At 39.4% G+C, this 25,760-nt stretch overlaps 4 protein-coding genes across 6 annotated transcripts; 2 read left to right on the top strand and 2 right to left on the bottom strand.

The window, feature by feature from the left end:
• On the top strand, positions 151–6,261 carry LOC109724918 (translation initiation factor IF-2, chloroplastic). The gene is made up of 13 exons (XM_020253906.1): positions 151–311; positions 500–2,066; positions 2,154–2,186; positions 2,302–2,415; positions 2,539–2,688; positions 2,820–2,918; positions 3,026–3,088; positions 3,179–3,334; positions 3,478–3,543; positions 4,122–4,358; positions 4,607–4,882; positions 5,049–5,237; positions 5,688–6,261. Exons 2-13 carry the CDS (start codon positions 591–593, stop codon positions 5,847–5,849), a joined length of 3,021 nt encoding a protein of 1,006 aa, XP_020109495.1. The 5' UTR covers positions 151–311; positions 500–590; the 3' UTR covers positions 5,850–6,261.
• On the bottom strand, positions 6,323–9,932 carry LOC109724820 (glycerol-3-phosphate 2-O-acyltransferase 6-like). The gene is made up of 2 exons (XM_020253746.1): positions 9,327–9,932; positions 6,323–7,353 (listed from the first exon to the last, which is right to left on the bottom strand). Exons 1-2 carry the CDS (start codon positions 9,930–9,932, stop codon positions 6,484–6,486), a joined length of 1,476 nt encoding a protein of 491 aa, XP_020109335.1. The 3' UTR covers positions 6,323–6,483.
• On the bottom strand, positions 10,465–16,308 carry LOC109724925. 3 transcript variants are annotated; one of them, XM_020253917.1, is made up of 11 exons: positions 16,112–16,306; positions 15,060–15,214; positions 14,742–14,886; positions 14,229–14,319; positions 13,864–14,061; positions 13,291–13,517; positions 12,624–12,755; positions 12,257–12,324; positions 12,022–12,083; positions 11,475–11,613; positions 10,465–11,061 (listed from the first exon to the last, which is right to left on the bottom strand). In XM_020253917.1, the coding sequence occupies exons 2-10, from the start codon at positions 15,209–15,211 to the stop codon at positions 11,480–11,482; spliced, it is 1,209 nt and encodes a 402-aa protein (XP_020109506.1). In that variant the 5' UTR covers positions 15,212–15,214; positions 16,112–16,306; the 3' UTR covers positions 10,465–11,061; positions 11,475–11,479. The 3 variants fall into 3 exon arrangements, 2 of the variants coding, with proteins under 2 accessions (XP_020109506.1, XP_020109507.1); XM_020253918.1 differs by having other exon boundaries at positions 16,118–16,306; XR_002220115.1 differs by lacking the exon at positions 10,465–11,061 and having other exon boundaries at positions 11,560–11,613; positions 12,240–12,324; positions 16,112–16,308.
• LOC109724920 (nucleolin 2-like) lies at positions 17,086–24,060 on the top strand. Its single transcript, XM_020253908.1, has 22 exons — positions 17,086–17,240; positions 17,683–17,742; positions 17,826–17,874; positions 17,966–18,150; positions 18,678–18,764; positions 18,939–19,058; positions 19,330–19,452; positions 19,554–19,655; positions 19,791–19,895; positions 19,983–20,111; positions 20,189–20,257; positions 21,176–21,283; positions 21,373–21,489; positions 21,646–21,750; positions 22,018–22,098; positions 22,182–22,273; positions 22,354–22,471; positions 22,684–22,772; positions 22,998–23,088; positions 23,192–23,283; positions 23,400–23,713; positions 23,806–24,060. The coding sequence occupies exons 2-22, from the start codon at positions 17,710–17,712 to the stop codon at positions 23,832–23,834; spliced, it is 2,238 nt and encodes a 745-aa protein (XP_020109497.1). The 5' UTR covers positions 17,086–17,240; positions 17,683–17,709; the 3' UTR covers positions 23,835–24,060.

Genomic DNA, 25,760 nt, shown 5'->3' with positions numbered 1-25,760 from the left:
GCAAACAGAGAGAGTCGACTGAGGGGGCTTGTGTGGTTCTCTTCCTATCAAAAACCTTATCACATAAAATTGACAAGCAGAGAAAGAGCCACACATGCCTTTGGAGACCCCTCCCTCACAAATAAAAACCCCACCTTTTTTTTTTTTCTTTTTTCTTTTTCTCCTACCATAAAATTTCCACATTTAACAAGGAAAAAAAAAAACCAAAACTCCCTTATTTCTCTCTCTCTCTCTCTCTCTCTCTCTCTCTCTCTCTCTATGAAGCAGAGGTGATGATAAATTGAGCCCCTTCCATTGCCAATTCTTACGAGGTAACACTGTTCTCTTCCCCAATTTCTCATCAGAGTATAGAATTAGGGTTTATCCCCTGCTTTAACGTATTGGAATCAGTCCGTGGCCCAAAAAAAAAATCAATTTTTTTAACAAATTCGCAGCATGGGCGTTGTTCTCTCCTCGATTTGAAACCGAACTGTGATAAAAAGATGCGATTTTGATGCAGGTTTTGGTGGGATTCGATGCTACACGCTCGGTGAGAGCTCATAATCTTTCTTAGTTTTTATGTGGGTTTGAGGCCAGTTTTTGGGAAATCAATGGCTTCTCCTGCTTCCCTTGCAACTCTGGGAAGTGTGAGGCCGAACCCTTCTCCTATCTTTGAGGTTGGTCCATCACATTTCCATTTTGGTAGATTCCGAGTCATTCCTAGGGTTAGTTTTAGTAGCTTCGATCGAACACGCCGCCGATTGCCGAACTCGCCGGGCCGGCTTTGTAATTGTATGGTCACCACTGCTTTTATTGAAGCAAAGGGGATTCAGTTATCTCCAGAATCTACAGTTAAGGGAAGTACTGTAACTGGTGGTAGCAACGACGATGCTGATCTCGTCCTGAAACCGTCTCCGAAGCCGGTTCTCAAAGTCCGGCCGAATGGTCCGGTCGACCCGACTAATCCGGCGGCGTGGGCTTCAAACAATGTTGCGGGCGAGAAAAGGCCGACTTTGGAAGACCGTGATAAGCTTATAGAATCATTGGGGGAGGTTCTCGAGAAAGCGGAGAAGCTCGAGACTTCGACTCCGTTGAAACCGCCCGGAAGAGACTTAAAGGATAGTGCAAAGTCGAATGGTAGCTCCAAACCAAGTAGACCGGTGAATTTGAATTCGAATTCAAATTCAAATTCTCTGAGTACGAAATCCAAGACGCTTAAGAGCGTGTGGCGAAAGGGAAACCCGGTCGCGAATGTACAGAAAGTAGTTAAAGAACTCCCGAAAAAAGAATCTGTGAATGAGAATGATGAGAAAAAGGCTCCATTACCAGTTGCTTCTGCAAGACAGCAAATTAGTCCTCTGCCCAAAGCCGCACCTAGATTGCAATCTAAGCCTGCTGTTGCTCCGCCAACTCCTCCGACTTCCGCAGTGGGGAAAAAACCGGATGTAGTCAAGGACCGAAAGCCGATTCTTATAGATAAATTTGCTCCAAAGAAGCCAATTGTTGATCCGCTTGCCGCTGAAGCCATTTTAGGTCCCACAAAGCCAGTGAAGGGACCTCCGCCATCCAAAGTTAAAGATGAGCGCAAAAAGAGATCGAGCACTAGTGGTGGTCTGCGCAGGCGCCTAATGGATGATGATGAGATACCTGTAGAGGATGCTGCAGATCTTGATGCACCGATTCCTGGTGTGACGGGGGCGAGGAAAGGGAGGAAATGGAGTAAGGCGAGCCGTAAGGCGGCCAGATTGCAGGCGGCTAAAGCTGCCGAGCCAGTCAAAGTGGAGATTCTTGAAGTGGGGGAAGAGGGGATGCTGACCGAGGAGTTGGCGTATCATTTGGCTGTCAGCGAGGCTGAAATTCTTGGGTATTTGTTCTCGAAAGGAGTTAAGCCCGACACAGTACATACCTTGGATAAAGAATTGGTTAAGATGATATGCAAGGAGTATGATGTGGAAGTGATAGAATTGGACCCAGTTAGAGTGGAAGAAATGGCGAAGAAGAAAGATGTTCTCGATGAGGAGGATATGGACATGTTGGAGGATAGGCCGCCTGTTATCACAATTATGGGTCATGTGGATCATGGAAAGGTATACATTTTAAAGTGCTCTTTTTTTCTCTTTTATTTGTCATTATTTTCGAAATTCTACTAATACTTACGTGCTTTGCATTTGCAGACAACACTATTAGACCACATTCGAAAGAGCAAGGTAATATTTTGATCACTTTACCTTGTGATATATTTTCTGATAGATAATTGGACTGTTCTGTCACATTTTTACAGCTTTTGAATATCTTAAAAGTCCCGACCACTGGATTTTGCAGGTGGTGTCGTCCGAAGCAGGTGGAATAACCCAAGGTATTGGAGCCTATAAGGTTCTCGTACCGGTCGATGGCAAGCCTCAGCCTTGTGTTTTTCTCGATACACCAGGGCATGAGGTATCCTAACCTCTTATTCAGTCGGCTTCTTTTTCGTTCAATTAACATTTTGCTCTGTGAGAATAGGTTGTTGCCGAGAAATACAAACAATCTACTGAATAAGTAATCTCACATTTTTCACAGGCATTTGGTGCAATGAGGGCACGTGGGGCGAGAGTAACAGATATTTGCATAATAGTAGTGGCTGCCGATGATGGTGTTCGGCCCCAAACAAATGAGGCGGTGGCTCATGCTAAGGCAGCAGGCGTGCCAATTGTAGTAGCCATAAATAAGGCATATTCCCTGTTCTACCTGTATATCTTCCAAAATTACCTTTTATTCTCATACATTGCATCAGTATTATCTTTTTTTCTGGGGGAAAAAAATCATCTTTCTCTCATATATTGTCATGACATTGCACTCAGATAGATAAGGAAGGAGCCAGTCCGGAACGGGTAATGCAAGAACTTTCCACAATTGGCCTTATGCCGGAAATATGGGGTGGTGACACCCCAATGGTTCAGGTTGGTTTCCTTTATACCAGCTTAAGTGCTTATTGTCTCTTCTTTCTTTTCTTATTAAATTTCCTGAACCAATAATCAATATCGTGTTTGGTTTTATGCTGAGTCAGATCAGTGCTCTTAAAGGGGAGAACATTGATGAGCTGTTGGAAACCGTCATGCTCGTAGCAGAGGTATATATGTCCGTTGGATTTAATTTCTAAAGTTTTTGCTTCATCTGGCTCCAAAAGCTCTCTAACATATATTTATTAAAATTGGTGAAGTTACAAGAATTGAAGGCCAATCCTCATAGAAATGCAAAGGGTACTGTAATAGAGGCTGGTCTCGACAAATCCAAGGGACCAGTTGCTACTCTTATTGTGCAAAATGGAACCCTAAGAAGGGGAGATGTTGTTGTGTGTGGTGAAGCTTTTGGGAAGGTTAGTTTCCTATTAAGTCGTTGCTTACACGTCTGTATAAAATAGCAACGTTCCAGAGTACACACTCTGAGTTTCCATTTTTGTTCATTTGGTTTCATTTCGTGGTCAATCGTTTCTTAAGGTATTATATTTTCAACAAGCAGGTTCGTGCTATGTTTGACGATAGAGGAAGCCGAGTTGACGAAGCTGGACCATCCATGGCTGTGCAGGTTTCTTGGTTTCTTCCTGTTTACTTCTCATGTTATGCCTTTGCAATACTTCTTCAATAGTCATTTATTATTGCTATTTAAGCACATTTAAAATCTCAAAATTCTTACCTTTGTTTAGTGTATTGTTATCTTGGGACAAAGTCCCGAACAATTCTAGATGCATGTCCTAGGTTGTAAATTGTAAGTTCAGAACCAAGCTATTAAACCTGTATCAATCGAGAAAATTGTCGAGTATTATAGAAAGAAGTTTCCTTCTTAGAGCTTGAAGTGTAGATAAGATTTAGGTTGCATAGTCTTGGAGCTGAAAGTTTCAGGTAAAATCATGAAAATATTGTGATCAGCAGTTCAGCATCTGTTTTGCCTTTGCCCATGGGAAAGAATCACTGAGAATGCTGATTAGCGGTCCTAATAACATAATTGAAAAAATTTAGATGCTAACCCTGTGTTGATTGGACACATGAATGGTCCCAGATGTTCAAGCTTTGATGTTCATGCACGTGTCAGTATGTATATGCATGTATCTATTTTCATAGTTGAAACACTTATTCTAGTATTGCTTTTGCAAATTTTGTCTTCAGGTAATTGGCCTGAGTGATGTTCCCATTGCTGGCGACGAATTCGAGGTTGTTAGCTCCCTCGATGTCGCGCGTGAAAGGGCTGAAGCACGTGCCAATTCATTGCGGATCGAACGGATATCGGCAAAAGCCGGGGAAGGAAAGGTCACTCTTTCTTCCATTGCTGCTACAGTTTCAGCAGGAAAGCAGTCCGGACTAGATAGACATCAGCTGAATATCATCCTCAAAGTTGACGTCCAGGTATGCCGTATGCAAATGCTTGTTAATTACATAATTAGTACCTCAATTGTGATCCTGCTACAGTTATGTCCGCAAAATTTCTTTTTTAATAACATATTCCGGGAACCTTCCCTTGGTGAAAGAAGGATTCTATGCCAATGAATACGTCCCATTTTATTTATTTATTTAAGCAACTGTGGGATTTGCCTCTGCATATTCATCGCAACTTTTGTTTCGTTTCTAACTTGTAAGACTTTCATTTAAACCAGGGTTCAATTGAAGCTATCAGGCATGCGGTTCAAGTGCTTCCACAAAATAATGTTTCTCTAAAATTCCTACTTCAAGCTCCGGGAGACGTGAGCACTAGTGATGTCGATCTAGCTGTTGCGTCTGAAGCAATTATAGTCGGTTTCAATGTTAAAGTGCCGGGCTCGGTTAAGAGCTATGCAGAAAAGAAGAATGTCGAGATACGGGTTTACAGAGTCATCTATGATCTATTAGATAGCTTGCGCAATGCCATGGAAGGTCTCCTAGAGCTAGTTGAGGTAAACAGGGCACTGACTTTGACTAATATTGATGCATTAATGATACGTTTTTTTTAATCATAGTAAAAAAGTGATTTTTCGTAGTTAAGAGAAACTTGTAAGGATATTTATTTAATTTAATCCTTTTTAATTAATTAAACAATCACCTCTTTTGTATGTATTGCAGGAACAAGTTCCTATAGGAACAGCTGAAGTTCGAGCCACATTTAGTAGTGGTAGCGGACGAGTGGCTGGTTGCATGGTCAGAGAGGGAAAAGTAGTGGAAGATTGTGGTGTTCGGGTTGTTCGAAACGGAAAGATAGTTCACACGGGCAAAATCAATTCTCTGCGACGCGTCAAGGAGGAGGTGAAGGAGGTAATTCTCACGACGTTTGGTGCCACTTGAGCTTCTGAATAGGCGTGGTTTGAGTTGGAGCTTCTGAATAGGAACTACAACCCTTTGGTGCCACTTGAGCTTCTGAATAGGCGTGGTTCGAGTTGGGCTGTTTTTAAAAACCACTAATAGCTGAGCATTCAAATCCCCTAACCACTGCTCGCTGCAGCAGAATCACAGAAGCAAAATCTGGAAAAGTAACTTCTGCTTTTGGGGCAAAAGAGCTCTTTTCAGCTTTCCACCACTGGAAAATTTTCAGACTTTTTGTTTGCCAAACATCTGTCTGCTGCTTCTAGGAGTAGAGCAACTGCTGTCGACGCCTGGCGAAATAACCACTTTGTTCTATTATATGTTTCACAAGATTCATTATGTATTTTAGCGGAACTAACATTATGTTTTTGCACTTTTCCTGTCTTTATTCTATAAATATAGGTTGGTGCCGGATTGGAATGCGGTATTGGCGTTGAAGATTTCAATGAATGGGAGGTCGGAGATATTATCGAGGCCTTCAACACCGTGAAGAAGCAGAGAACCCTGGAGGAAGCCTCGGCTTCTGTGACAGCAGCATTAGCCGATGCGGGTATCAAGCTGTGAAATGTGGCGAGAAAGTCTATACGAAGGAAGAAAAACTGGCCGGTAAAGAAAGCCATTCCGGTGATGGAGTTGAAATGAAACTGAGGTGAAGTTTTAAGATTTAAGATCGAGCCCCGCTCCTTTTTGCTCAGAGATGATGTTTACTCAGATGGCTAAAGCTCTCTCGCCGCATCATCATTCTCGACTTTTGGATAGTTTTTTTTTTTTCTTTTTTTTTTTTGGTGTTTCTCCTTTTTGCCTTAGCTACTACAGTCAATGTTATATGCTACTGTACATAATTAATCTTAGCCATCAATTTATTTTTCTTCTATTTTTGTAGACAAGGTAACTCCTCCCACAAACTTGTCGGATAATACTTGTAACAGATGGAATGATTGTTTATTGTTGCAATAGAAATCACCTTCTTGCTGCAGATCATAGTTTCTTTTTCACATTTCGGTGATTGGTTTGTATGAAAACAAACAACAGAGAAATAGGAAATAAAGTCGCAAATCGCCCTCTTTTTTAACTTATAACAGCTGCAAACTACAAACTGCAGCAAATACATTGCTCAAATAATTTAATAGTAAGCTGCAATGTTACTAACATTATACTTCTATGAGCATAAATTACTGGTAATTACTACTGCAAAATTTCAGCTTCTTGTATCCACACCATCATGGCCCGCGAGCATCCGATACTTGTCCTTTCGCGTGAAATTGGTGCACTTGAACCCAATCGCCTCCCCGATCAACCGTTGGATGTGATTTGCAACATCGTATTTCGATTTCTGACAGCCGAATACAGGCTCGAGGAAGTCCAACTGGTAAGCAGGGCTCGGATTCATCAGAAAGAAGAATGAGTCCAACCACTTGTGACCCCGAACCGTGGACCCATAGAACATGGTCCCGTAGGCTCGAACGGCAACCGGTTCAACCACATCGGTTATCTCTGCAAATAACGGGCTAAACCGGAGCAGGTATGGTTCGCGGCACGTGGTCCCCTCAGGGCACACCACTAGATCACCTTGATCAAGCAGTGGCCGCATCATCGCACCGTCCTTACAGCGGTCCCTGGTTAATCGGACGGTCGGGATTGGAGAGACCAATTCTGAGAATCTGCTTAAGCTGTAAGTAACAGCTGAGATCTTCCGCTGGAGAACCGTCGATATGATCACAGGGTCGAGAAGCGTCTGATGATTGCACACATACAGTGTGCCACTTTTTTCCGGTGCAGCGGTAACTTGAGGTGGCCCGGAAATGTGGCAGGCTGTAGGGAATTGGGCCCGTATGCGAAAGCCCGTGGCCGCAGCACCAAATAGGCCCAAATTGGAGGGGAGGATGAGGCCCACTAAGATCCGGAAAATGGCTAAGAGGACACCTAGAGGGAACCAGAGAAGAATGATAGCAAAATCCGACGGCCCTGGTCGTGCCACGAGACGACCGTCGTGGAAGATCAACGGCTTAGGATAGTTGTTCCGCGGCAATGGCGAGCTATTCTCCTCTGGTGGAATAAGGTGCTGCTCCTGCATGTTATTGCAATTTCTATTAGAGGGCGTTTGGTTCGCGCTATGATAGATTACTAGGAGTAAAAAGATACCCAAGAATTTGATTCCTACTTATTTTATTACTAAGGATATAACATTTCGATGTTTGGTTCGCGCAGTCATATCATCTAAGATTACCAAAAAGATAGATTAATATGTTTGGTTCACGCAGTCATATTATCTGAGATTACCAATAAGATAGATTAATGTATTTGTTTCATTAGCTAGCAATATTAGTAGTAATATAAAATTAAAACTAACCAGTTCAAACAAATTCGACATATATATTGTAAATTAACTATAAAATTTGCATCACAATATTCAAACAAGTTCAAAGATTCTAATATTGAAACAGTAATAACATCGTCATCAATAAAGACAAAAAAATAAAAATTTTTAAGCAACATCAAATATCCATAAAAAGTCCAAACAAGAAAGCAACATCTATCATAGAAAGTAAATAACAAATAAGTTCAACACTTCATAAACATTAAAAATCTAAACAAAATACCAAAATTTAATATCCTCTGGTCATTGCAAAATATAAAACAATTTACATCCCATTGCCCGCCGGAAAGTTTAATGGAACCAAAATTGAGCCTTAAACCGCAAAGATTCCCAAAAAAGCAACTCGTTTTAAGCTGATTAGATCTCAGATCACGACAAAGGCCCCAAAACCCTAGGTAGCCCCGATTCCCGTCTCCAATCTCAGATCAACGATTAACTAATCCAAAATTCTCTCCTAATGCTCATATCCCCCGATTCCCGCATCACTGAAAACCATTTCAAAACCCTAATTTCGGAGGAGGAGGCGGATCAAGGATCGATGGGATGCGGAGCGTAACCTTGTTGAAGAAGATTTGGCCGCTAGAGAGGGCGATGTAGAGGAGGAGGTGCGCGTAGGTGACGGCGCCCTCGCGCCACCGCCGCCTCCGCTCCTCCTCCGCCGCCGCCTCCGCTCCTCATGCCATGGATGCCCTAGGTCGAGAGAAGAGGTCGGGGAGAGTCTCGCATGGTGGATGAGAGTCTTGCTATGAGAGGGGATCGCGACGGGGTCGGGGAGAGTCTCGCGTGAGAGGAGATCGAGATGGGTTCTCAAATGTGGGAGAGGAGAGATAATAGGCTAGGTTAAAAAAACATTTAACATTATCCCAATAATTAATGTGAGATACCTACCCTCTCCCAAGGGAATAGGATTAGCACTTTGAAATTAATCTCATTACCAAGTGGGTTTAAGATTACCAAATAGATTACTTAATATATTTTGCCAAACACCGTCATATTTTCACATTCCGATTGGATTACTAGTAATCTTAAAAGGATAGCGCAAACCAAACGCGCCCTTAGTTTGTTACTAAGGTAAGTTAATCATTGTCACATACTTGTTTAAGCTGTATCATGGTTTATGCAAGTATGGATAAATATATGCAAAATACAATTTACAATATGCACTATCTACATCACACATATGATGTTACTTGCATACAGACTTTAATTACTCGATAATAATGATTGTGATTGTTTTGATGGAAGGTTTTGATCTAAAATACCTAGGATAGCAAATGAGAAACAGTACTAGTCCAAGCAAATCAGGATGTGCATTTTTTTTTTTTTTTTTCTGTTCCTTCTCGAACATGGCTACAGGGCCCTCACCTCAAAGAGTTCCACAGGAATTTAATTCATATTAAATCCAAAGCAGCGGGGACAGGAACCACAAATTTAAGCACACATGGGAACTCAAACCCTGACTTGAAGGTCACAGAGTAATCTGGCAGCACGATTTATGTAAACAAGTTGAAGCAATTACGAAGACTAAGGGTTAGTTGGAATTCCAATCTGCATAATTTACTTTCATGTAAAACACTCGCAGAATTTAAACAAGCAAGAGTGTTGGCATTGACTTTAACTACTTAAAAACACTCGGGTGTGTGCAGTGAGGTTCAATGTATTACCAGGCACAGGCTCAAGAATGGCTGAGCAGTAAATGCCGCACCGATTCCGAAATCGATCATCCGATCAGTCCCGTGAGCTTCCATGAGGGCGGTGAATCTTCTGCTGCCTGCCATGATACCTGGCGGAGCCACCAGGCCGAGACATCGGCCCCCAAACACCCTCAACTCCGTGCTGATCACGTGATCGACATCCAAGTACTCCCTCAAGATTGGTTCCACCATAACCCTCGGCAAACAAGTCACGACATACTTCTTACCTCCACACTTCGCGAAGACTTCGTACGTGCTCCGCCTGAGCTCTTGCAGAAAGAACCGTGGAAGTGTGGCCTTCGCGACCGCCTTCACATCTGAAACCATAAGTCCGGCAGTCGATATGAAGATCATCATATGAAGAGCTACGTTTTCATCGAGAATGAGTTTGAATAACAGTGATAAAGGATAGGACAGGAGGAGAAGAAGAGCCCTGAGGGGGCCACCGGCTTCGAGGGCGATGAGCAGAAAGTAGGGAAAGAAGTTTCTGGAGAGGAGAAGAGCTCCCTCCAGTTCAATGGCAATGGAGTGCTTCTCTTTCTCTACATGAAAAGCAGGGCCAAAATGAGAGCTCATGTTTGAGTAAATGGTTTATTGTGCTCTCAGAGAAGAAGAGCTCTACATATTTCATATACATATATACACACATGCAAGTCGAGTAGCAAATCGGAGTTCTCTCAAGGCTTGTTTCTTTTGGACCTAACTCAACCAAGTATTTCACAAGAGTAATAACTCATGATTTGGACATTTCAGCTCATGCATATTGGGGCGCAGAAACAAATATTCCCATGCTGTTTAAATCACAAGAATGACATTTCATCAAAAAAGTAAAACACTGTTTATTTTTTAAACAAGCATGAGCAACAAAAATCATCATAAATCAAGTCACTGTCAGTTGAATTAAGCATATGCTCAACACAGGCTTTGGTTCAACTTTTGTTATTTTTGGTAACTACTCATAACCTACCAAGTACCTCACAGTTTCCATGTGATAATGCTCATTCCAATAATCATGAGCAAGGAGAATTCACACTGTTCTTCCTCTTTGCTAAATATAGTTTGATTGGACAAGAATAAGAATCTCAAAGGGCATTTATTAGACCATTGATGAATAAAGCAAAGTATATCCTATTGTATTGATAATTAATTAAATAATCTATTACATGCCACAAAAACTGTAATGGCGAATCCATGTTACAAGACGGTTGCTCGCTCATTAAGTTTCTGGTGACACAGCAGTGCGACATAGTAATGACGAATAAAGCCAATCCCAAAGCCAAAGTAAGTTTCTGCCTTTTGAACCCTTCACACCTACCTAATGAGAAAAGCATGACAAACCCATTCATCTGCCATATTCAAACTTGAAATGAGAATTCAACAACCCCCCCACCGCAAAAAAAAAAAGAAGAAAAAACAAGAGAAAAATCTAAATCAAAAAATAATCAGGAAAAAACAAGTTCTCAGAGATCCCCCTCCATATCATATCAAAAGTGGCTCCACTAGATGCCAGAAGCATAGTTCATGGTCCTATGCATCGAGAATCCACACGTTAAGAATAAAGCTCTCGTCAAGGGATCAGTAACACAGCAATTGTCTAATGGATCCGCACGCATCAAAGCAGTTGCATTGGCACGGGAAGTAGAGAAATCCTAGTTTTGAGGAACCCAACGAATTAAATAAACCCCACCTGGTAGATGAGTTGACTCTGCTAAAAAAACAGTAACATGATTAGATTAGGTAGTAGTAATTTTAGCATTCCAGTAAATTATGGTTTCACAAGTTCAAATGGTCATTACCCAAGAAGAGATCTAAATATATTCTCTAGAGCATAAAGGTTGAATTATTTCAGTCACAATAATGGGGATGGTTCAGTTCTCATGAAACATAAGGGAGGACCAATTAATGACCAGATGACCCTATCGCATTCTATTGATAGTGACTCAAATTATCGGGCCCTGCAAGGGGTCCTGATATGAAAATTTATTATGATGTATTATTGTATTCAAATCCGAAAACTCAAATGTAAAGAATGAAAAACTACCTAATAATCCACTTAAACAGCAAATCTAAGAAGAAAAGAAGCGTATTTAAGAATTGCCAGTTGTATAGGGATCAAACCTTGACTATGTTGCTAATTTAAAGATCTTTGCAATAAAAAGTCCACTAGTTTGAGATGTTGTAGGATCAAACCGCAAGGTCTTTGGGATTCTCCCAGATCTGCAGGGCCAGCCATCAGCAATATCAATCTGTTGCAGCTCTGCAAGTAGCAAGATAACAGTTAAAGGAGGTATAGATAAGATAAAAGCTTCTCATTTACTTAAAGCTCTAATACGTTCAACTCAATGAAAATAAGTGGTTGCCAATATTTTACATCAGCATTCACGAGAAAAAAAACTAATTAATTGACAATTTTTCATCTAGCTTTAAACAATGTAGGGTTCTTTACTCTCATAGATCATATTCCAAATACACAATATGTTTCCCTTTTTCTTTTTCTGTGATGTCAATTTGAGAGTACTCTTTGAAAAATTATTGAAGGCCAATATTGAGGATAACTAACTGGATAACTTTGATTTCTACAGTATGTTTCTCGGTGGCACAGGATCTACAATAGATTGGACAATATGCAACAGTTATTACACTCTAATTTTGTAAATTCACATACCAGCTGAAGGATTTCTCGAGAGGAACTGCTCAACAACACCCTCGTTCTGAGCAACTGTTAGACTGCTTGAAGACATTGAGAAGAGCATCACTATTTGGTCTTACAAAGGATAGGTATTCAAATATATTGGCAATTTAATTAGACAATGTCATTTCTCACTAAATCTATCCCAGCAAGTTAGAAAAGCCTGCAATATGACACATCATATTGAAACTTACCAAGATATCAAACTCACCTGCAAGTGCTGTACACCAGCGACCCACCAACTCTCAACAATCTAAAACCATTTGTCAGAAGCTGCAACTGTGAAAAAAAGGGCATATGATTTTTCTGAGCTTGAGGGTTAAGCAGAAATTAAACCACAAAGGAGCCTACATATTGTTTGATCAATTGATCTTCAAAACGAAGTTATATATTTATAGATCCTACTTGTGAATTCAATAGGATTTCAATTCAGTGGCTACCAAAAACAGGGTTCCTACATAAATCTAGTAAGCTGCTTATTTTGGTATCCTTAAGCTGGTACTTCAATAATGACACACACTCACTTACAGATGATGAATTTTAGATTAAAAGCATTCTTTTAAGAACCATTTTTCTACCTGAAGATTCAGCAAGTTGTCTGTTCTTTCCGCGTCAAGTACTCGACGTTGTAGGGTTTTCCAACCCCAGAACTCATACTTCTGAATGTGTTTGATGGATCCATCATGTGTACACTCGGCGTCCACCAGAACCTGGATTAAAAATAAGTTGAAAGAAACAAAGTAACCAGTGGAGTCTTTAGCCTGTAATACCTGCACTTTAATGATATTTGGACTCATTGGCCATGTCCAGGTCAACATTTAGTTTCATAGTCAACACACCAAAGAAAAAACAAATACGATAATGCACCTAACAAAGTCCCTAAATTCTAGACCCAGCAGACCAGACCGGAACTCAACCTAATCACCTGGACCGGCATGACATGGAGACAACCCCACATCTTTTGACTACAATAAACCAACTATTCTGCTCTTGCTATCTTTAACCTGATAATTTACAAAGAAGCTATATAGAACACTGCTTAGAGTTCGAAGAAGCATGATAGCATGCAATATCAGAGGGCAAACATTCTTTTATCCCATTTGATTGTTCTCAAAATCACTCAGAAACAGTAAATATTGCTGATAGGACCAATAAATACCACCATATTTGCGGGCACTAAAAATTAACGAGACATTAATAGATTGGATGATAATGTACTCTGATATGGAGTTGATAACAGGATACCTTATCATAACCAGATGTTGAAGGTTCATTATCGTCTACACGACGAAATAACTGATTTCTACACAATCCAACCACCCCAGAATGCCTGCCATAAAATATCAACTCAGGATCTGAAGTTACTAAATCAGTGCCATTTCTTGCTTTGCTAGCTCTCCTTCGATCTTTCCACGTCCTCTTAGAAGTCCACTCTAAGAGCCTATCAGTACTACGTTCACTATTGGCTCCACCTATGAAAAATAAACAAATAATTTCAATTGTGCTCAGAAATTTGTAGGCAAAAATGTACAATTCTTCCTAAACTATGGCACATTTTGAAATGAATATCTGACTTTCGAAGTTTAGCTTTTGCTTCCTAGCCTCTCATTACTCTTCCGTAAAAAATGTTTCAAATACCAATAAGTTCAATCGGAAAAGAACTTACAATGAATGCAATGAAAGGGTGGGTAGCAAAATTCAAAACTTTCAAAGTTCAGGATCCCATTTCAAAATGCAGTACAGTTCAAGTAATGACTGGATGTTTTTATCTTTTTGCAAGAATATCAAACAAATAGATGTCATTAAGCGCTCTCTTACATGGATTGATGCCAAAGCTAGCCCGAACAGGTAAGATGGAAAATGACGTTCCATCTGCAACAAATAGCCGGCAACGATTGCCCAGAGAATATTTTTGTAACATTGTGCGACAGGCTGCTAGGCGGTGCCTTGAGAAATCAACACCAGTTAGAGATCCAGAATCACCAAGTACATCACAAAGCATGCAAAGCTTAGCTCCTAGCATAGTAAAGAACATCCATGCTAATTACGGTCAGACCAACTATAAAAGGACAAACATGTTAAACAAATAAGCAATATAAAATAAGTGAATATGACACTGATATTGAGTAAATAAGCATTAAGCAATATAGCATTTATAGGAAGTAATGTTAAGGTATAATTACCAGGAGCAGCACAAAGATCAAGAACATGATCCCCTGATAACACATTTAAAGCTAAGACAGCAGCCCCAGAAGCGGCATCCATCCCGTAGATCTGATGACAAGTACATATAGAAATGAATATATTAGGAAGTCCCAAAAGAAATGAATATATATACAAATGAAAATATAGTTAATAATCATAACAAAAATCTGAACAAAAAATCGAACTTCTGGAGATCTCTATCATATACGATCATGTAATATCTAATCATAGAAAACTCATAGCCCCTTTGCCCGAGAATTTCAATTCTAATAATTATCCTTTCCGCGCAGGGAGCGGGGGGGTGGGGGAGGGAGTAAATACCAGACCCTGTGCACTCAAATTGGACAACCAGTCGAAATTTCAAATAAGCTGTCCAGTATAACAAGAAGATACAGTACTGCCATAGATCAGAAGTTGGCAAAGAAGGATGCAAGCACGAGGGCTACGTGCAAAGCAAAAGAACATCTCAATCATTTGCTGTTTCCTATTACCTTTCCAAGCTGATATGACTTTGAGCCAGCAATTTGAATATGTGGTGGAATGGCAAAGAAACCTGGTAGCCAAACAACCTTTTTGAGTTCACACTTCAACTCAGCTTCTATCTCAGTAAGTTCATCCTCACAACCTGGTTTTAGCCTATGGGGGGAAAAAACATTAGATGGTATAATTTACTGAAAAAGAGTAAACAACAAAGAAGACCAAAACCATATACGGCAATTGGTGCGCTCTGCAATGTTTTAATCTTTGCTATATAATTATCCAAATCGGGTTTAAACCACAGAGTAACAAGACCCGTTTAATTCTGGTACCTTATATAGCGCGGGGTGGAGTTGGCCATGGAGTATATTGATGGATCCAATCCATTTTCTTCAAGAAAGTCAAGGAAAGCATCTGGCAGAGGCAAGGTAACATCCTGCTCTACTGTTTCATGAGACGATAAACCATTCTCCACAGAATCCATTTCCTGAAAACAAGATGTTACTAATGCACTGAAAATAATCATAGCATCTTTCCTTACAAGGTGATTAAATTGAATAGTTAGATGATCTCTTGCTTAAATCTAGTGGAACCAGATAAGTAGTTAACTTATCTGGTTAATCTTTTCACTTATCTAAACTTTTCAGATCAGCATACATATATGTATATATATGTATATATGTGTGTGTGTGTCTAAAAGAAAAAACATAAACATTAGACTCTGAAAAAAAAGAAAAACATAAACATGTGTAAGCTAAAGGGATCGATTTCAACTGAAACCAAAAAAAATTTATATTTGGAAATTTAAGTTTGAAATCGATCAGAACAAACCAATACTAAGCCCAAATTGATCACTACTTAGTTCAACAAAAACCCCACAAAACTGGCTGAAAATAGTTCAAATATTGAAACCCTTCTGATCAGCTCTGATAAAAAAACAAGACAAAAAAAAGTTTTGCTCATATAACTCACTAAAGTTCCAATTTTTTCTACATATTTTGCACTCTTATTCCCTAAAGTATGAATTTCTCATTTCTCACTTAATTTGCTCCACATGTCAACAGGTAAACAAATTTTAATACTGCAAACTCCTATATACAAGCAAAAATCTCTTCTTCTTTTTTTTTTTTTTTCCCTTTTTCCTTTTGGGCATTCTATATAGAGCACGTGATAATATACAAAATTAAAACCAACTCCGCCTTTTTGAATCAACAAATTTACACTTCAAACAAATCCACTTGAAACAGTTTTTCTATATACGGGCATCTCGATCGCACACAGCAATGCATTATTCAATAGAAAAACAGCATCAAATACAAAAAGATTAAAGATATTGAACAATAGGATGAAAAAAAATGAATTAAATTGCCACCCAAAATCTCACCTTTACCTTACTACTAATGAGGGATTTGGATCCAGTAAGGAAACCCTAGGGACCCATGGGATTCAAGGCCAACGAGAACAGGAGTTTTGTATCTAGGGTTGTTAATTTAGCTTAATTTGTTCCTAATTTTCCCGGAAAAACGAGCATAGAAGATGAGGAAAGAGCAGAAAATGTTTTGTTTTGAATAAATTGCACCATAGTCCCTGACTTTTTATCCTCTTCAATTTGACCCCCAAACGTTTAAGTTTAATAGGGAATATTAAGCTAATATACTTTATCGTAATAGCAAACTATTGTATTGCGCTACAGATATATATACAAACACGAAATATAAAGAAAAATTTGATGTTCAAAAGTTAAGAAAACACTTTAATTACATGCTTCTATTTCTATCTAATATTAAAATTTGTACAATAAACTTCAAATACCATCCACATTGTTCGTACTTTTTCATTTTAATATTTTGAGTTTAAAATATATCAAATTGGTATCCTGTAGTTTCATTTTTCATTTTTCGTCGGCTCCTTCGTTAATATTTCGTTAAATTATATATAAAAAACTTCAAATACCCCACTCAGATTTATCAAGTATTCACTTTAGCAATCTTTAGTTTTAACTTTGTTACTAACGTAACGAAAAAAATTAGTGGAATGAATAATAAAAAGAAAAAAAATGAAACTATAGGATACTAAATTGATATACTTTAAACCATAACTATATATGTGGTATTTAAAGTTTGCACAAAATTGTAATAACTAAAAATAATTATATTAAAATAATATTTTATTCAATGGCACTATGGGCTCCAACTGGGCCGAGCAAGGCTTATGAACTGAACGGGGCCGGATGTGGTCCAGTGGGCCGGATCGGTCCGGTTCGAGCTCAACCGGGCGGGGGGCGAGAGCGCCGCACTTTCCCAACTCCATCACGAGCCCCGAAAACCGAAAACGAAAGCCCTAAAACCGCACCGCGTGCGACGCCCCTCCTATAAAAACCCCCCTCGACCTCCCCCGACTACCAAACCCTCTCCAAAACCCTAGCAACCACTCTGGTGTTAGGGTTTCCTCCCTCCGCGCGCCTCCGATTCCACGGCCCCGATCTCCTCTCCTCCGCCTCCTTTTTCCCCAAGGTGAGCGAACATCTCCAAAACCCTTACGTTTTCTCTCTCCAGTGATCATTCTCCCTTTTGGTTCGTGTCGTTGATTTCTTTTTATCTTTTTTTTGGCTTTTTTTGAGTGAATTTTCTGGCGATTTCTCTGTCGCTTTTGGCTCCGATTTTACCCGATGATCTCTTATTTCTGTGGTTGGATTATTGCAGAGTTTCTAATAATTTGTCAAGCTCGATGAGCGTGGAACGTAGGAATCATGTATATTGTTTTCTTATTTTAGCTTGAGAAGATGGTTTCGAAACTGTTTTAAGATTTGCTTCACAATCCTTGGTGATGATTTCTCCATACGAGCTTGTATTGGTGGCTAATCTTTCTATGTTATACATAGCCAAAGTCGAGTATTAATAATCGTATAAGAATAATCACTCACGTGTATTGACGCCTATTTTACTTGCTCTTCAGGATTGCCTGTGTTTTGACACATCAGTAATGGGCAAATCAAGCAAGAAGTCCAATGCCCAGGTGCTCTAGTAGTAGTATTTAGAGTTAACTTGTTGGTTTTATGTGTTTTTTGCTTTGTTTCTAAGTATAATGTTTATGTGTAGGTTGCGGTAGCTCCTGCCTCGCTTCCGCAGGAGAAATCGGGCAAAAAGGGTATGCTTTGCTGTTGGGACAAAATGTACTTGTGATGTGGGTCTTTTATTTGTTACTAATTGACTAAAGCTCCCTGATAATTGGTAACCAGGCAAGAGGGATGCAGAGGAAGCAGTTGAGAAGGCCGTGAGTGCGAAGAAGCAAAAGAAGGAAGTTGAGAAGGTAGTCCCTAAAAAGGAGCAGGATGCGAAGAAGTTGAAGAAGGCTCCCCCACCTCAGAAGAAGCCAGAACCTAGCAGTTCTGAGGAATCCTCATCATCGGAGTCTGAAGAGGAGGTAACCTAAGTGCTTTGTGATTAAAAGAAACTTCTTTTTAGCATGGGGAAAAAGCTTAGTGCACAACTTCTTTTTAGCATGGGGAAAAAGCTTAGTGCACTCCTTTCTTCATGTACCCGTTTCGATGCAAATACTAGCTGTATGTAATCATTCACCTGTTAGTGGATGGTTGTTTACTGGAAAGATCCCCAGTGGCATTAACCTGGTTACTGGTTTGGCGAAAATCACTTTTGGGGGAAGTGAGGCTAATGGCTAGCTTTGGTGATTTACTGTGATAATATGCTTGCTTTTATAGGCTTTACTTCTACTGAGATTAACATATTTCGACCATAATATATGTATATTGGCACATATCGGTGCTTAAGTGAGGCATTATTATAATGTCCATTGGTGGCTGCATCTTGCTGTACTCTAATGAAACCTTGAATAGTTATTCCTTTCGTTTGGGATGGATGAACTATGATTGTGAAATATCTCAATGGTCTTTAGAGTAAGTGAATCTCTAAGTTTGGTTGTTTAAATTGCAGGTTAAAGTTCCTCCTAAGAAGCCCATAAAGGCTCCTGCTAAGCAACCTGATAGCAGTAGCAGTGAGGAATCATCTTCAGATGACGATGTAAGATGGAGTTGCACGCCTGTACTCAATCCCATCTGTTTGATGCTTTCTTTCTTCTTTCCTCTTCTTCTGAGCTTGACAATGTGATGTTGCTTTATTTGCCTTGTGCCTTTTCAAATTGGCTTATTTTTTGGCAAGACCGGATGTTTTACTAGTATTCCTATGTTGGTTCAGGAGCCTGTCAAAAAGGCTGCTGCTCCTGCGAAAAAGCTTCCACCTGCTGCCAAGAATGGCTCTGTCAGTAAAAAAGGAAAGGCAGAGAGCAGTTCGGAAAGCGACTCTGATGAGGATGAGGTGAATATCTTATCTCTTTTGCCTCTTGCAGTTAAAGTCTTCTCTGTTTTTTTATTCATTGTTCATCTTAAACTGCTACGAAGAGATATGATGTCACTTTTTTCTCTCTCGTCTTCAAAAGCACGTCTTGTACGAGATCAATTGCCAATAATTGTATAGCTTTTGCACTTGTGTAATCGAGTCCGGCTTTGTCCATCGGCATGATATCGTACATCAATTTTAACTGCAAAATGTTGTGCTATTGACCATTCTTTATTGTTAATATATGAAGGAACCAGCAAAGAAGTTGCCAGCTACAGGAGCCAAGAATGGCAAACCTGCATCTGCGCTGTCAAAAAAGAAGCAGGAATCCAGTGACAGTTCTGATTCAGATAGCAGTTCTGATGAAGACGCAGTATGTAGCTTTTTTGCTTAAGTTGTTTTAGTGATTTTGAAGGTTTATGGAGGCTCGTATGTTTTTTTGTGTATTGGTAAAATTTTACTTACTGTTCTTAGAAACCTGCTGCCGCATCAAAGCAACCATCAAAGGCTGTGCCCCCAAAGAAACTGGAATCAAGCGACAGTTCCTCAGAGAGTGATTCTGATGAGGAAGATGAGGTTAGTGAGTCAATTATTTGAATTACTTTACCGTGTGCTTTCTTTAACTTCCCTGGTTACTTCATTGTTTGCATTGTTTCGCTGTTGCTATCACCATTTCTGCTAGTAAGGTAGAATGTTTATGCATTCATGCAGGGGTTGGCGGCCAAGATTGGTGGAACCAAGAATGGACCTGTTGGTGCCTCAAAGGCCAAAGATAGTGAAAGTTCAGATGAGTCTGAAGATGAATCTGATGATGAGGTATGAGAGGCTAGAGTAGTATATAATATACTCCATGCAGCTGGCTGTATTTCTCATTTCCTTGTGCCAACTTGTCTTCCTGTATAGGGTAAAGTTGCTAAAGCTGCCCCACCTGCCTCAAAGGTAGCTGCAGCTGGTTTGGCCAAAAAGAAAGAAGAGTCAAGTGATAGCTCAGAGAGTGACTCAGACTCTGATTCTGAGTCTGATGACGACGATGTAAGTCAGAAGACAGTTGTTGGCGATGTTGCCAAATGGAAATTTGTTTTAATCGCTTTAAGCTTACGTAATTGTAGGCCCCTCCAGCAAAGGCTAGTGTTCCTCCAAAAAGGCAATTAGAATCAGAGAAAAAGGACCTTCAAAAGGTAACATTCTCTTAGATGACTTGTTCTTCAGCTGTTTTTTTGTTCGTTATTTTGGAATGTGTTTCTTGGGGAGGTATATTACTTTTTTGGTACTGCTAGTTTGAATTTCCTTGAATCATATCACTAATATCCTTTTGCGATGGGCTGGTCAGATAGAGAAAAGGAACAGTAAAATCAATGCTCGTTTGATAAATCTTTTCTGCTTCAGTATTCTGGGAATGCTTTCATCTTGTTGTAAATTATGGATGAGTAGCAACCCACCACTCTATTGGATAGCTTGCAATTTACCGCTGGCTGTGTGTGACCAGTAAATTGTGAAAACAAATGAAATAGGATCTTAAATGTTGTAGGATTTGTTACTTTAGTTGCAATATATGGAATATTGTTTTTGCTCATTTTTTTTCCTCTCTTCTCAATCTTTTACTGTGATGAGTTCTGCAATATTTCTAACCGTCTAATTCTAAACACGTTATAACATATTTCTTTTGGCTGTGTTCTGGTAGTTTATCAATTTCCAGTTCTTTTTTAGGTATGCATGATATCTATATGTGTTCATGAACTTCGTCCATGTCACTCACAGTATACTTCTTCATCTGAATATTTCTGAACATAAGTTCTGATTTACTTGTTCCTTTTGTCTATCTTTTCTAGACTGTTGCCAACCGCGGCTTGACTGTGATTAGATTGCATTGTGTACGAGATTGAATAAATGAGTTTATTTGGGCTGCATGTTCTTATTTTTTTGGCCTTGTATAGATTATGGAAACATGTAAAGTACCAGCTTACAATTTTTTCTGTTCCCATTGATATGATTTTTTTTTTTTTTTTTTTGGGCTAACATTGAAGCCATCAAACACCTCTGAAGAATAGTTATACTGTATATTGGAGGTCATAATTATCTTTTCTTCTGAATGTCAGAAGCCACAGACTGAGGCTAAAGCAGATGAAGGTTTGGAAGAGAGTTCTGAGGAGAGTTCAGAGGAAAGCGACAGCGACAAAGAGCCCCAAAAGAAAAAGTTGAAGCCGGTAGTTAGTTAATTAGCTGTTTTTTTAGTGGAGTATTAATTGGTTTTTTGGTTATATGGATACTTAGTGATGTGATTCTCAATATACAGGAAGCTGGAAAACCTGCTGCTAAAGCTGCGAAAGTAGAAAGCAGGAGTGAAGAAGATGAGGATGACAGCTCTGAAGAAAGCTCTGATGAAGAGCCTAAAAAAGTTCCAGAAAAAAAGGTAGTCAATGAGGCAAATTATAGCCATTAACTTGTAATCAAAATCTTTGGAAGAATCTTTTAAAATATCCAAGTAAATTGCTATATAGCTGGTAAAGGTGTCGGTTTCTTTTTTTGGTGTTCCTTTTGCTCTCTCTGACACTCTTTATTATTTTAGCCGTCAAAAGAATCAGCTAAAAGCGGCAGCTCTGAGGAGGATTCCTCAGAGGAGGAAAGCGAGGAGGAAAGTGAAGATGAAAAACCAGCAAAAACTCCAAAGAAGGTACATTTATGGGTCTATATGAAAAAATATTTGAAGATTTAATTCTATATAATTGTACAACATGTGAGGAAAAAGAATACCCATATAATTGTACACCATGTTATTTAATCAGGAATATGTTACTTGTAAGATTTTAATATGAACTATTAAGATAATATAAAGTGATTTCTGTTTAGAGAATATATCACACATTTGTTTACTCTCTTCAATACACTTTACATACATTCTTATGCTATTTTTTAAGGATTTTTCTTTTGCTTCATGCAGGATACAGATGTGGTAATGAAAGATGCACCATCAGCAAATGCAATTGCGAACCAAGCTTCTGCAAAATCTGAGAAGAAAGCGGTATATGAAAAAACTTCATAATTTTGTTTGTTCTATCTTGCCGCAATATATTAATTTTCTTACATGTTTTCCTTTTAATGCAGCCTAAAACTCCTGTGGCTAATCAATATCAGCCATCTGGTTCGAAAACCATATTTGTCGGGAACCTTTCCTATGATGCTGGACAAGATGATGTGTATGTATTGTTTTCTTAATCTAATCCAATTTGCTGGGATATCCACATATAGTTGATGTTTTTTTTTTTTCTCTTTGTAGGTCGGAATTCTTTAAAGAGGCAGGGGAGGTTGTTGATGTAAGGCTGGCAACATCTGATGATGGGCGCTTCAAAGGATTTGGCCATGTTGAGTTCGCCACTGAAGAAGCAGCTCAGAAAGTAAGCTAATCCTGTTTGTCAACATTGATGATCTTAACCAAGTAGTGTAGTCACTTTTCATAGTCACTTTTCAGTCTAACATTACGAGCAAAAGTTCAATGCATCTTTTTCCCTGAGTAGTAAAGTATTTTGCATTTTTTTTATTTTGGTGGCTGAACATTTCCTGTTAAATAGCAGCTCTAAAATTTTGGGCTAATTTATCTCACCTGCAGGCACTTGAAATGAATGGCCGGGAACTGTTTGGACGTGGAGTGAGACTTGATTTGGCCCGTGAAAGAGGCTCATATACTCCTCAGAGCGGGTACCAGTCTCTTTTCCTCTTTTGTTCACATTAAAGCTATATTTTTTTAGTTTTACATTCTGCTGAGTAATCAGTGAAGCAGCTTTACCGGAAATTTGGGTTATCGTTTGTGTCGCTTTCACCTCTCTGTCATAATTTTGGTTTAGGGACACTAATGTGCACTTTTCCAATTCTTTCTTATGATCATAATTCGTTGCAATAACCTACTATCTCCTTGTTATCCAGGAAGGAGAATGCATCTTACCAGAAGGGTGGGAAAGGTTCTGGCCAAACCATATTTGTGAGAGGCTTTGATAAGTCTCTTGAAGAGGATCAGGTGCTATTTTATTTGGTTTGGTTGACTATATTTTTGTTGCTCTGACCACTGAATTAATTGCAATTCTTGTTGTTTGTTTCTCTAACTATTATAACCATTTCAGATTCGAAGCTCGCTGGAAGAACATTTTGGCTCTTGCGGGGAGGTTACTCGAATTTCTTTACCAAAGGATTATGAGTCTGGCTCCTTCAAGGGGTAGGTGTTTTCTGCATACTAGCTTTTGATCGTATGATGGGGTTTTCTTGTATGCCTGCTTTCTTTCGTTCGTTTGTCCTTTTTTAAGTGGGCAATTAATTGCCTTTTTGGTGCAGGATTGCATACATGGATTTCAAGGATCAAGATGCTTTCAACAAGTCACTCGAGCTGAATGGCTCTGACCTCAACGGATACAACTTGACTGTGGAGGAAGCGAAACCACGGACCGATAGCCGAGATGGTGGTGGCTGGAGTGGTGGAAGGAGCGGTGGTAGGGAGAGTGGAGGGAGAAGCGGAGGAAGGTTTGGAGGCCCGCGTGGTGGTGGCCGTGGCGGCAGGGGTGGTGGTGGCCGAGGTGGCCGAGGCGGCGGTGGTAGGGGGGGCCGCGGTGGAACCCCCAACAGGCAAAGTGCTGGTACAGCTAGCACCGGTTAGCAAACTCCGCCCAAAGAAGAGGGGAAAATATTAAGAAAAGAGCTAATAACTCGTAAATTTACCCTTTCTTTTTTTGTTTCTCTGCAGGTAAGAAGACTACATTCGGCGATGACTAGAGAAATATGTTTCTGCTAAAGACGATTCCTCTTGTGGTTTTTTATATGGGGCAATTTTGTTCGTTATTTTCTGCAATGAAGTTAAGGACGTCTGAGTCAAAACATCTCTATTAGTATCTTGAATATTTTAAGTGCTGCATTCGTTTTGTATATGCACCCGCATTATGCTTATTCGACAGTCTCAGCTTCTCCATGTCCAAGTAATTCTAAGTTTTATTTGTTTTTATCCGTGGTGTGGTGTTTTATTCTTGCATGATTACTATCGGTGCTTATACGTGACAAATTTGGTGCTCAACCGATGGAATACGGTAAGATGGACTTATTTACGTCGCCAGGGTTTTTTTTGGTAGCAGGAGTTGGCAACAAAAGAGAAAGCTTTTGGCCGAAGAGAAGCTTCGACTGTGCTTCTCCAAACCTGAACATCTTTGGATGCTCTGGCTTGTGTCTTCTCTGTTCCAAGAAAATAAGCCTAACCATGGTTTGTTTTTTTTTTTTCCTTCCCTTTTCTGGAAATTGTGAGAATTGTTTGCAACAGAGCTCCCATTTTATTGGGATCTATGGGGGTTTTAGCAACTCCACTGTACCATTGATTAAGTTTTGGCAATATATGCTCCTTATTTCCTGGCCAAACGATGTTTAATGAATTGCTTGTAAATTGCAAAACTAATTTTGTATACTTAATGCGCTTTCAACCTCGTATTCCTTAAAATAAATCAGGTTATACAATAAGCTCAAACCGAAGAACAGTAAGAGAAACAAAAACTAGTTAAAAGCTCAGTATTAAAAATCTGTAGACTCGTAGCTACATTTTCCCTAGGAGGAAAATTTTGCTACTTGGATTTGTTCTTTCCCTCTACACTGTAGCTGAAGTTCGCTGTTTTAGACAATTCCTGACCTTGTATCATGGACTTCTCAAGCGAAGTCGACGAAGCCAAGGCATAGTCTGCGGTGACAGCGGCTATGTCCTCCTCCCTCTCATCCTCCGCGATTGTCTCGAGGATGTTCGACATCTTGCTCCGCTTCACGACCGACACGATCTGCGGAGGCGCGACCTCCGTCGCAAATCTTGTTGCCGGTTGAGTCTTAGACATTGCTTATTTTGCCCAATGTTTGATCAATGTTTGTTTGCCTTCAGAGGACAACACTATGTAAAAATCACTTGTAAGTGAAGTTGAAAAGGAGGATATTTTGGGTAGTGTTAGCAGGAGAAATTTATATAGCCTGTGCTATGTATGAGTTGTACAAAGGAATCATTCTTGTATTTGAGTCATATAACAAGTCAAATACATCTTAATCGACGCATTACTTTGAAGCGAGAAAATTTTCGCATTATTTTTACATGATGATAGTGCATTTCCTCTTTGACTGCAATAGATCCTAATCTTTCGATAAAAATCAAAATATAGATTTAAATTAAATAGAAGAAATAAAAGGAAATGGAGAATTTGAAATTAGAATCTCCTGCTCCGATATTAAGTAGAATAATTTTTTTTTTTTTTTTGGAGGGAGGAAAAACTTCAACTGTTATAGAAATAATACAATTCAATTTCATTTGGTATAAGAGAAGAAATAAAATTTTATCCTAACGTCATTTCAACCTAAATTTATTATTTTGTCGTTAACAAACGTTCATTATGTTACACACGCGACTCAGCAGTAATCTTCCGTTGCATATTTTATATAAAATATTTATTATAGAAAAAACTTTTTGCAGAGAAAATATGTATGCTACGTCACCTAGGTGATTGTGTGTGTGCTTGACCCACAATTGCTCTCGCATTTATTATGTAAAGCTCATATTTTGGAGGAATTCTACACTACCACACTTACACCACATCATCAAATAATAAGCCAATAACATTCCTACTTTTCAAACAAAAGTATAATAAAAATATTTTTTTTACAATCATGATGGGACATATACTC

This window comes from Ananas comosus, linkage group 19, assembly GCF_001540865.1.
Source record: "Ananas comosus cultivar F153 linkage group 19, ASM154086v1, whole genome shotgun sequence".
Taxonomy (NCBI): Eukaryota; Viridiplantae; Streptophyta; class Magnoliopsida; order Poales; family Bromeliaceae; genus Ananas; species Ananas comosus.
The sequence above is the reverse complement of the archived record's forward strand: the minus strand, read 5'-3'. Positions and strand labels throughout refer to the sequence as shown.

Excerpts from the sequence above, each read along its gene's own strand:
- LOC109724920 (XM_020253908.1), top strand. The coding sequence starts at position 17,710 with ATGGGCAAATCAAGCAAGAAGTCCAATGCCCAG. Across the intron at positions 18,765-18,938 it reads AATCATCTTCAGATGACGAT|GAGCCTGTCAAAAAGGCTGC; the intron begins GTAAGATGGAGT and ends ATGTTGGTTCAG. Across the intron at positions 22,099-22,181 it reads CAAAATCTGAGAAGAAAGCG|CCTAAAACTCCTGTGGCTAA; the intron begins GTATATGAAAAA and ends CTTTTAATGCAG.
- LOC109724820 (XM_020253746.1), bottom strand. The coding sequence starts at position 9,932 with ATGAGCTCTCATTTTGGCCCTGCTTTTCATGTAGAGAAAGAGAAGCAC. Across the intron at positions 7,354-9,326 it reads CATTCTTGAGCCTGTGCCTG|GAGCAGCACCTTATTCCACC; the intron begins GTAATACATTGA and ends AATAACATGCAG.
- LOC109724925 (XM_020253917.1), bottom strand. The coding sequence starts at position 15,211 with ATGGATTCTGTGGAGAATGGTTTATCGTCTCATGAAACAGTAGAGCAG. Across the intron at positions 14,887-15,059 it reads TCCACCCCGCGCTATATAAG|GCTAAAACCAGGTTGTGAGG; the intron begins GTACCAGAATTA and ends TTCCCCCCATAG. Across the intron at positions 12,756-13,290 it reads CAACATCTGGTTATGATAAG|GTTCTGGTGGACGCCGAGTG; the intron begins GTATCCTGTTAT and ends TTTTTAATCCAG.
- LOC109724918 (XM_020253906.1), top strand. The coding sequence starts at position 591 with ATGGCTTCTCCTGCTTCCCTTGCAACTCTGGGAAGTGTGAGGCCGAAC. Across the intron at positions 3,089-3,178 it reads CCGTCATGCTCGTAGCAGAG|TTACAAGAATTGAAGGCCAA; the intron begins GTATATATGTCC and ends AAATTGGTGAAG. Across the intron at positions 3,544-4,121 it reads GACCATCCATGGCTGTGCAG|GTAATTGGCCTGAGTGATGT; the intron begins GTTTCTTGGTTT and ends TTTTGTCTTCAG.